Source organism: Sebastes fasciatus, chromosome 8, assembly GCF_043250625.1.
Source record: "Sebastes fasciatus isolate fSebFas1 chromosome 8, fSebFas1.pri, whole genome shotgun sequence".
In the NCBI taxonomy this organism is placed as follows: Eukaryota; Metazoa; Chordata; class Actinopteri; order Perciformes; family Sebastidae; genus Sebastes; species Sebastes fasciatus.
In genome coordinates, this window is record NC_133802.1 from 14,341,967 (window position 1) to 14,354,014 (window position 12,048).

General features: G+C 39.2%; 1 protein-coding gene across 1 annotated transcript in view; it reads right to left on the reverse strand.

Annotated features, from left to right (window-relative positions):
- Positions 1-7,957: 7,957 nt before the first annotated feature.
- Positions 7,958-12,048, reverse strand: part of LOC141772572 (metabotropic glutamate receptor 4-like) — a 225,282-nt gene continuing 221,191 nt past the window's right edge. The window contains exon 11 of the mRNA XM_074643692.1: positions 7,958-10,627. Coding sequence (XP_074499793.1) covers positions 10,578-10,627 — 50 coding nt within the window. The 3' untranslated portion in view covers positions 7,958-10,577. The remainder of the gene's footprint in view (positions 10,628-12,048) is intronic.

Genomic DNA, 12,048 nt, shown 5'->3' on the forward strand with positions numbered 1-12,048 from the left:
ACTGTGGGAGGGAGCCGGAGAACCCGAAGAAAACCCACACTGACAAGGGGAGAGCCTGCGGACCACACAGAAGGCCCCAAGCCGGCCAACGGGTTTGAACTAGGTTTGGGCGATATGTTAAAATTTTCCAACCCGCCATCAATTCATTCGAACTTGACAGAAATAAAATAAAACTCACCAAAACCGTCTTTGTTAGTCTTTCCAACAATCACCAACTCTGGTTTCGTCTGAATAAACCCTTATTTTGCCGAGTTAGATTGGAAAATATGCCGGTTCTACACATTGTTTTCCCCCGCCGTATCTCTGCCCGCTGAGCAGCGACTGAGCGGCTCTCGTTCTTTGGAGGCAGACCATTAAATTAGCAAAGTAAAATGACAGACATCGCCCAAAAAATCGCCCAAAAGAACAACCGCCAATGCACTCAGCCAATCGCTGATCACCGATATTTTCGTCCAGTCGTTCAACCCTTGTTTGAACCCGGAACCCTCTTGCTGTGAAGCGACAGTGCTAACAACTGCACTACCGTGCCGCCCCTCACCCACACCACCATCCAGCAGTGGTAAATCCAATCTACCCTCGCCTTTAGCATCTGGGCAGTGTCTTCACCACATTCAGAAAGAAACAAACACCACAGCCACATATTAATGCTTTTCTCCTGGGGACAAAATAAAACACCCCCTCGCTGGTTAGAGCAGCAGAGTGGAAATATTAAAGTGATATTTCAAATGAGGAAAACCTTTTTATTTTCAGCATGTATTCCCAAAAATGATCTCATGAACAGTACTTATTAATTTGCACAATGGGAATGTTGACAGGGTAATATTACATTTAATGGGGAAATGTTCAAAAGATGTGGCGTTTTCTTAGTAATTTGTAGGAAATGATACAGAGAATAGTGCATCCTGGACTGATAAACCATGCATGACAAATTGAACAGGAAAATCCAATTCAGAATCTCATTGCTTACTGTGTGAGTACCATATACAATGGGTAACTAGTGTTAACAGGTTTAGAAATAATTCAGCAGTGGTTGGCATTTAATTCTAAGAATATTAAAGACCTTTATATTAGCAGTACATTCTTCATAGCAACCAAATACGTAACATCTAACTAAGATCTATCTTCTTTTAAAAACAGTGTTTTCCTCTTCCCTAACCCATGCCTGTACCCATCCCATTATATATATGCCACCTTCGTCTTGAACTGATTTCACCCACTCAGACAAACATAAGTGCAAAATCCATCTCTGAGGAAATGTGGATAGAAAGGCTGTGATTTAAGTGTAAATGCTTTTCCTTTGTAAAGACAGGACAGCTTTCAGGACAGAGAGAGAAATAATATATCACCAGTGAAACAACTCCTTGATAAAGCTTTTAGCACAGGAAGCCCTGTGTGACTTCTACTTGACCCCTTTAAGAGTTGCCATTATTTTACTCTGCTTCGGGTACAAATTAGGATGTCTAACCAACACCAGCTTGATAATTACATCTGACATCAGGCCTGTTTTTCAGGCCAGGTAGGTCAATGAGATAGGCCCAATCCCAATGTCCACACTCACAGTCTTGTGTTCCCGCAACATCCGTGAGGGTTTATGGCTGTCCCGCTGCCAAATCGTCAAGTCCTTGAAGGGCTCTCTCGCAGACATTTTGAGCCCTTTGTGAACACTTTCTGTAAGTCTGCAGACTTTGCCTGAGGGAATTACCCACAATTCATAGCATTGTGAAGTTCGTGACCCTCTAAGCCCGGAGGCGTAACAAAAAAGGTAAACAAAGAGGATGGCACAGTGTTCAGCCAGGTATATTTAAATTTACACAGAAACATTAACATTAAGGATTTAAGATCGAAGCCTACATAAAATGAAAACTTGCACTGGACTATATTACTTACCTGGTTTATTCATCAAACATTTCTTTTAATCTTGATAAAAGCTGAAGTAGGCGAGATTGGAGCAAATATGATTAAAAAAAAGTTATTTTTATAAAACGTTTGCTATATCGTGACAGTAGTACATGAAACAGGTAACCTGACAAAAAAGGAGGAAAACAAGCTTATCTGAGGTCCGCTGTCCAGCTGCCGTCTATGAGCGCCGGCTGTCAATCACTCGCGAACTCTGACCAAACGGTCAAACTAGTCAGCGCTGATCAAATATGAATCAATATTATGTTACCTTAATGCCTATTTGTTTGTTTTCAGAATCATCTAGTAGTGCACGGTTTACCTATAAAATGAGAAAGTTTGTGATGCCGCCACCATTGTGAAATCTGGTGAAGGAACGCCAAGTTCTGGTCACATGACCGGAGCACAGCCAATAGGAACGCTCTCTCAATGAAATTACCTGTTATTGGTGATTTTGCCAAATACATCATATGCAAAGTAATTTTTTGTCTGTATGCTCCTCGTTAATACATGTTTGGCTCAAAATCTGGCTTTGGAGTCCGCGTGTACCATTAATTGAAATGTCCTGGGTTCAAGTCTGGTCATGTTTTGTTGCATGTCATCCCCTCTATCTCTGCCCCAAAATGTCCTGTCACTGTCTTCTAGCTTTGACCTAATAAAGTTCCCCAAAGTCATTCCAAAATACTTATATTACTGTGCTAATGTTATGAGAATAAAGCATGATATTAAAGTCAGTTGTAATGTTACGACAAAGGCTGTCATAATTCTACAGAAATAAATGAGTTGCAACAGAATGTCCTACACGTCAGTGGGCGCTAACCATTTTCTGATGTAATGACTCCCGTTTTAATACTTGTCTTCGACTCGTTGGCAAAGCTGTCTGCAAGAGTCCCCACTGAGCCTTCAAAACACATCAGGTGATGAAGGCAGGCATCTGCTAATTGGTTTAATTTATGATGACAAATGATCTCATAGCAGTTCCTAACAGACGTATGTCTCCAATGGCAAGTGGTTATCAGACAGCACGCAGACGGCATGCTAACAGTTGTGTTTGTATTATGGGCTATACCTCTTTCTGTAGTCGTCTTGCATCATCAGTACTTCGGGGACCTGCTCGCAGTCGCAGTGGCTCTGGTCTGTACCTGCTTGACAAGTAAATTAGTGTCCTGCAGTGAAAGTGTTCTACAGCAGAACAGTTCATGCTCAGTCATGACAAAGACGGCAATATGCTATGGCAGTGATGTAGAGTATTAAGCCGGCTGGATGTGGTGTGGCAAGTTCATTCCAATTTGTCTCGGTGGCCAAACATGGTATTGCGACAGAAGTTGTCTTGCAGACAGTTGGACATGTCTTGGCAGGAAAATCATAGGTGTGAGTAATAACCAGTCCAATTGAGGCATTCATGTTCCAGGACCCTGGTATGCATGGATGCTCACTGTTGGTTTCTGAGACACCTAAAAGGAGTGAAGCCATCATTAATGATATTACTAGGGCTGCCAATCGATTAAAATATTATTATATTGCCCATATTTAATCATGATTAGTTGCAAATTAATTGCACATTTTTTTTATCTGTTCAAAACGTACCTTAAAGGCAGATTTGTTAAGTATTTAATACTCTTATCAACATGGGAGTGGGCAAATATGCTTGCTTTATACAAATGTATGTATATATTTATTACTGGAAATCAATTAACTGGAATTCAATATTGACCAGAGATGGGAGACTCATGGGTACCTATAGAACCCATTTTCATTCACATATCTTGAGGTCAGAGGTCAAGGGCCATTCTTAGGTTAGGTTAGGTCCTTAGGTTTTCTAATTTAAAATGATGCCAGTATCGTCACTCTAGCTTTAAAACTGAGCCCGCTACAACTTCCGGAAGATAGTGTTAATGCGTTAAAGACATTAGTGGCCGAATTTGCATTAACGTGATATTATCGTGTTAACTTTGACAGCCCAGTTATAACTTGAACCTGTGTTTTTCCGGCTGTGACAAGTAAAATTGTCTACTGTGAGAAAGTTTTATTAAGTGGCGATATTATTTGTTTTTTACCTAGTCCAATAAACTGATTATATTTCATTGTAGGCTCACTGAATGACACCTTGCTTGCTGCTAAATTTATCTTGGATGGTTGGATCTAATAGAAGAGCTAGACATTTATCACTATATCTAGTTGAATACAGCAGTGCATTTCTAATTTTGTACAGGAAGGTTGCCTTTGATAATCCACACAATGATGAAGCTCTTATTTATTAGTAAAACAGTTCAATAATGAACGGTTAAATAGTTCATTGTGAACTGAAAATTTGAACATTGTAGTTTATAGCCAGAAGCTCGAGGCTTTACTGATTAATTACTTCTTAATAGATGCCATGGGAAAACTGCACGGCTGTTAATATTGAAAAGAAGTGTGTGCCAAGTCAGACTGCAGGCAAATCTGATTTGTTTCTCAAATCAGATCTTTAAGACAGACTGTTCGTACTGTTATTTGCAAGTGATCAGATGGGATTCGTGTGTCCAGTTATCACCAACTTATCTGCATAGGTTGCTGTGGTAACTACGTAGCCGTCAATAACTACGTAGCTGCGCTGGTGACGCGGCTTTCCAATGCGGAAGCACTTGATCTCGAAACAATCACGCTGTCTCCTCCTCCGTCGCACCAGAAACACTCAGCGACGGAGGAGTTCTGCACCACGACTTAACAGCGCGATTGTTTCGAAGACGAATGCATCCGCGTTTGAAAGCCGCATCACCTGGTATTGGCTGGTATACATTGCGATGTTAGGGGGAAGCAGCCGAAAGTGAAAGCAGAGGGAAAGTGCCAGCAGACAATTTATTTCGGCGTCTGTCCGCAGACTGTTGTTCTCCTCCATAGCGCTCTGCTCATAGCAGCATGGATTCTGCTCAGCACTTCCACACTTTGAATTTGAGCTGCCAGAGCGTCCGGACTGAGACGTATCTGAAGAAATCATATTGGAATCCCATTTCAATCCACCTCCAAATGTGGTTTGGAACCGATTTCCAAAAATCCCATTTCATGTGTTTTTTTCTTGCTGTCCAGACTTTCTAAAATCAATCTGCATATGCCAAAAAAATGGATTTGAGCTGGCAGCCTGAACAAGGCCCAAATAAACTGCAGATTAAGGGCCCACCTCTTACCGAGTTGTGTTTTTCATTAATCTTGTGGTCATATTAGCTAGAACAATATACTGGCTTGCAAAGAAAAAGGCTTTTGCTTTCACAGCAACAATCCTTAGTTTGAGGGACCTGTTTTTCTATTAAAATCTGGAAATGCTTCCCAGTTGTCTGGGGAGGGTAGCAACAGGGGAGGAGTGACTTTATTAGAACTTGAGAAATGTACATTTTCTCCTTAGGAAGTCTCCTATATATCACAGCGAAAGAGAGACTATACAATTTTGTACATACTGCTGTGTTGCTAATTGTGCAGGGCAGGGGATTCACTTGGAAAACACAGGGCTAATGATAGTGCCGTATCAGTGATCACCCAGGTGGCAAATTCAACCCTGCAGTAAATGCACTATAAAGATACTTTCACCAGCTCTACTTTTCATTTAGAGTGGCTCATAATTCTGTCAGCTTTTATAGATGGTATGATATTTTCTCAATTTGTTCAAGGCTTATGCTGCAGGTGTAGCTGACCATATTGATCCACCATTAAACCGAGGTTAAGGTCGTGGCTCCTCTGATTACTGGTGCACGGGCAGTATTACTTGTTTTCATGTTTGACAGTTTTCTGTTGTCAATATAATGACACGGGGGCACTTTCAAAAAGAATCTGCTCAATGGCGGCCTTGAATTCCTCTCTGTTACTTTCCAATTTTGTATTTTTGACTGACTGTGAAATCCATTTTTTTCCCAGCCCCCTGACAGCTTCTCCTCTGGCAAATCACATGGCTTTATGATTCAGCAATAAATATGAAGAGATGGAAAATCCTGATTATTTCATGGGACGTACATGTCTTAGCTCTGGGCCATCCCAATGGTGAGATGTTGTATGTGCTCTGAATGTGGCCTTCAAATCTTTGTAAATCATGTTGATAAATTATCCATCAGTCTCCAGGAAGCAGCATCCACATAACCTCAATTTAACATTCCATAAAAGCTATTATGACAACAAGGTCATTTATTCTCTAACACTTACTACAAGTTTACTGTTTATTATGCATTTCATGATCATTTGCATCGTTGATTAATCCGTCAATTATCCTTGATTAAGTGATTAATCATTTAGTTTATAGAATGTCAGAAAATACTGAAAAATGCACGTTAGAGTCCAAGGTGACTTTTTTTTTCAGTGTCGTGTTTTGTTTTACCAACAGAAAAGACAACCAACACATCCTAACATTGAAGAAAAATGGGATTAGAAAATGTTGTGGAGTTTACGCGATAACGCGTTTAACGCAAATTTGTTTTAATGCCACAAATTTCTTTAACACATTAACGCAATCGATCTTTCAGAGGTTGTAGCGGGCTCAGTTTTAAAGAGAGTGAAGATACTGGCATCATTTGAAACTAGAAATCCTAAGGAATCCATTGGTACCAACCACGTCATACTAAGTCATGCAAAGGAGGCTAAATTACGCTCCAAACAGACATGCCCACTTTATGATAATCACATACAGTTTGGGGCAAGTCATAGTCAAGTCAGCACACTGACACACTGACAGCTGTTGTTGCCTGTTGGGCTGCAGTTTGCCATATTATGATTTAGAGCATATTTTGTATGCTAAATGCAGTACCTGTGAGGGTTTCTGGACAATATTTGTCATTGTTTTGTATTGTTAATTGATTTACAATAATAAATATATAGATACATTTGCATAAAGCAGCATATTTGCCCACTCATATTGATAAGAGTACTTAATACTTGACAAGTATCCCTTTAAGGTACATTTTGAACAGATACAAAAATTTGCAATTAATTTGCGATTAATCACGATTAAATATTTTAATCGAATGACAGCCCTACAAAATAATTGCTCTCTGTCAATCGACTAATCGATTGATTGTTTCAGCTCTGATTATAACAAAAATCTGAACACATCTGTCAAGCCTCGTAATTCATTTTCAATGAGATACGAGTGGACAGTTAGGGAGGGGCAGGAGGTGTGGCAGGTGGAGCAACAAATGGGCGCAATCACGTCAAAATGTCATGGTTGAGTTTACTTTAAAACACACCCCCGCCACGACGCGAAGTGCAAATCAATGGATGAGAGACTGATCCATGCCGTTCCCTGGAATATATAATTGTTTTCGGGACATAAACAGGAGCACACAGGCGTTCGAAAGGGAGAGCATCGGTGCAAGAACGAACGTTTCTGGTAACGTTACGTATAGTTTAAATGACAATCCTAATTTAGCTAACTTTAGCTATCAACAATAACAGTCTGTGGTTGGCATCAAAGACTAGGATTGCCACCTGTCAAAACTGATTAGGGATACATACAGTAGTGCACAGAAGCCGTTTCCATGGTTGCCACACATAGCGCCTGGCGTTTACTCGCAGAGCGCTTGTCTTCCTGTCTGTTCACATGAGGAGCGCAGTCAGACCCTGCGGATACAAGCGAGTGTGCAGGCAGAGTGGGCCGCTCTCCATCTGAAAAGCCCTTTTAATTGCTCGTTCGAATGTCCGTCCCAGGACAAACATCATTTCTGTGCTTCAACGTGACAATTAAAATCACATAGCATGCAGTTTCCTTAGTCTTGCATATAGCGTCACCTTGGAGAATGCAGTAATAAGGATCACTGATAATGATGATTGTGATTGTTACCTGGTACTTATGGAAACGCTGTTCTTTGGTGAAACATACTGTTTTGTACTTTGAAATGCTGTTGAAAAATTCAAAATAAGAAGGAAAAGCCACAGTCTTAGCAAAACAGTCTTTTATTAGAAATATCTTGTATAAAAATGAACATGCTCTACACATTTGTATTTTTTTTCTATAGATAATTCATAAATATCCAGGCACTGTAATTCTTTTTTATCTTTTTTTTCTTTTTTTTCTTTTTTTAAATAATTCAGTACATAAAGCAGACAGGATCAATCCATTTTAATAACGTACATTAACTTGCCACTTAATTTCAGTCAGCACTTACATATTCTATTTTGTAACACAGACAAAGTGTTTTTTAGAAAAATAAAGGGGAGGAAGAGGGGTTGTGGCAAAAAAGCAGTAAATTATCATATTCACAAACACAAACAATCCCACAAACAATACTTTATCAACTGATGAGAAAACAACATTTGCGGCAACACCCTAGACTTTTGTTGAAGCTGAGAGCTGAGAGAATCATTGATTAAACCAAAGTATTAGTTATATATAATCCTCTGCAGTAGTTTTCCTTCTGGACATTACACCTTGCTCTCAAATTGTTCACATGACTTGTTATGAGTTTTGACATGCAACATACATATTTTTGCATCGCTGAGGATAACATTTAATGAGACAAATTCCAGAGTTACTGTTTATGACAAATACTTTAGAGACTGGAGACAGAAATGGAGTTTACACACTTAATTATAAATTGTACATTGAGTCCTCTCTTCCTCATGTTTGAACAGAATACACTTGAAAGGTAATGGATGCAACGCAAACGACACCGTGAAGGGTCCATGGAAAGAATGGCAGGAGTAGTTTAATGGGTATGAGGCACAGAATGAAGGCACTGGCCTTTATTTATCAAGCAGCTGTACATCCTCACATTTCATCTAAAAATGAAAGGTTGTCAATATTACTCTGAAAATCAATTAATGTGTGTTAGACAGAATGAGAAGTAATTATCGATTGTAGAAATTTAAATATGAATGCTGCTAAAAGCTGCATCGAGTCGTAGATTTTAGTGTTGATTCTCAGTGGGATCCACACTGTCACTTAAGTCCGCTTTGGCTAAATTAAATGACTATTTAATGTATTTATATGTGGAAATCTGACAATTACCAAAATACTATTCTCTAGGATTGTGGGGAATATTTAAACAGAGCCCTAAAATAGATCGTATTGGGTCTGTTGAAAGGTAAAACACTCCTTAGGAAATCCTATGCATGTCATCCACCTAATTATCTTTGAACATGTATGCCCTTTGATGGAACTGAGCTTGCACCTTCTCCAAATGGGTCTTCATGCTGGGTAGCTGCAGGAGCTTAATTTTGTACCCAAAATACTATTAAAACTCTCATTAATCATTTCCACTGTAGCCTCGAAATGCATGACCCAGAAAAGGAATAAAATCCTAAACAAGGAACAAAGATTACCTGTGCATCTTTCACAAATCATAGAAGGTCCCCATGCGTTACTGTCATCTATGATCTATCATAATGTAAGCTTTAGAAATAATATACTGTATCTGGTATAACAGACTGATGTGTAGTTTTATTCCTTCACAAATCAAGTGTTTAGGGACAGAATATAGTGTCATTCTATAGCTCAGCTGCTATGAAAATTAATATTTGTTTTGAAAATCTATATCTCTAAGCATCGAAGTAGACAAATACAGAAAACACAGGATAATATTGACTTAACCGCTGGTGTAATTTATAGGAGGGAATGACAAATTCAAGTGCGTTGTCATTAGGTCTAGAATTGTACCTTTTAATGTTAGGGAAACAGGATTTCTCGCAATCCAACCAGTTGAATTTGCAAAAGCTTCAACAAGCGCGTGATAAATGAAGGCCAATAAATCAGGGATGTTTAAAATATGCATCAACATGTCTTTTAAATACTGGCTGACATTTATGGAGTATAGTTTAAACTATGAAGGTATTCCATGGTAATTTGCTTTTAGATGTGCTCCTTTTTGGGTTTGAAATTGCTCTTTATCCAGCAGAGGGTAACCCAGTGGGTAATGGTCCAAAATGACATCTCCACTGTGAATGACAACCATGACAAATGTTGCATTCCAAAGACGTTGACAACACAGCACAGTACACGTGATGCTCCCACAAGCATGCTCTGGGACTGTACACTAGGTTTGCCAAGATGATGGCAGCATCATCATCATCATCATCATCATCATTATTATGAAACATAAAAAAACAAAAAACTGGGATGACCCACTGCTTTATTTTTAGGTGTTTTAGATATGGTTAGTTTATGTAGGAATACTGAATGTACTGTAGTAAGGCATGTACAGTTTGAAGAGTACCGCAGCTTTCAACCCCAATAATACCAGTAACCAAAAATACTCACTATTTTTATACCGTTTCATCTTGTTGACTGCATTTGACTTGAGCAAAAACAGAACACATTTCCCTCCTGTTTTTGTTGTAATGAAACGATTCAGCCTCAGAGAGAGCTGAAATTGTGTGCTTTACACTTCAGAAGGAAAACATACTGTAGACTCCAGGAAACGTCACTGCCCAACGCTCACTCGTATCTCAGAAAGGGTGGGAAGAGGAAAATTAACTGTCCAATCTCCCTTACATCTCCCTCCTGCAAATCTCATTTCTCATAAATTTGGCATTCAAGCCTTTACCTGATTCTCTAGAAAAATATGACATGCTTTCTATTCACGGAGTGACGAATTCCCATCTTTCCACCCTAGTCCTCCTCTGCTGTTGCAGCTTGGAAGTCCTCCAGTATTTCCCCAGTATTCCCCAGAATCAGGTGATTTCTCCTCAGGCAGGTCCTGGCTCCGCTTCTACTGTTCGTCTCTGGCTTAGATGGCATGGTTACTGTAGCTTATGTATGTCTGCTTGGAAGCCAACACTGCAAGTGAAGGTGTAGGAGACAGAAGGAAAGGGTTAAAAATGCAACGGGTGAGATTCAAATAGGCGTGAAACGGTAATCTTTCAGAGCACATGTTGTCAAGATTGATGGGTAGTTCTATTTATGGATGACTTCGTCAAATGAGTGCAGGTGGAACCAATCATAATAGCAGGGTGTTGTCATGTGAAAGCTGTATTTACAGGAATGATGTCTCCTTTATCTTTGTATTGCATTTAGATAGAAATGTATCATTTGCGAAGCTGAGAAGCCGTTTCACACCAAGCACGGATTTTAGTCTGGAAAATTGACACTAAAATTTATAAAATCAGATTTTGTGGGTTCTTATAAATGCTTGCACACCCAATGAAATTGACCGATGAAAGCCTTTGTTCCAACTGATTTCCATCATTCTGCATAATAAGTAGCCGCATGCTTCTGTTTGTTGCACCAAGAGTGTGTATTTGGGGAGCAATGGGCCTCGGAACAATGAGCGTTTGTTTTCGGGGTGGCGGACGAATGGGCTTTTTTTCGGTCCAATGGGACATTTTTTGCACTATTGGTGTTTTGGAATAACAATGGGCCGTCCCCTTCTCAACACCCAATAATATACAACAAACACTACTACCTCAACAACCAAATAAAGGACTATTTAACTATATTATATGATATATGGTATGAGATCAGCCCAGCAGCTGGGATACGATGAAGATGGTAGTGTAGCTAATATGCACTTGCCATGTTATATGTTGGACACGTAACGGGCTAGCCGCAACAGCTAGAGTCATCATCAAATTTGGGGTCTGATTAGTTTATGTATTGTGTAGTTAACATTAGTTAAGTGGACTCGGGCACTATTTAGGAGCCTCATTGGCAAAAATGGAACATAATTCACACCGGAACCGCTTTAACATAGTTGTCAGATGCTGTGCGGAAATATGCACCGCATTTTCGCATCGAACTGGTGAGAAACGGCTTGAAGACAGTAGAAATGTGACTGATTCAGAATAAAATATTTCAATGATGCAAAATAATATTGATCTAAATAGATTAGGGCTGTAACTAATGGTTACTTTCATTACTTTTCCCAGAATCTGCCAATTGTTTTCTTGAATTAGTCTATTGTTTAACCTCTGAAATGTTAAAAACAATTGTGAAAAATCTATCATGCTCATCACAATTTCTCAGAGCTCAAAATGATATCTCCAGACTTATGGTTTTGTCTGAAAAACCCCAAAACTGAAAAATATTCAATCTCTACAATCATAGAAAACAGAGAAATCATAATCGAACTAGAGAATATTTGGGATTTTTGCTTGAAAAATTAATGAAACGATGAATCAATTAACAAAATAGTTACTTTTTAACGATTAATTTTCTCCCGATGGACTAAACGATTAAACTAATCGTTTCATCTCTGTAAA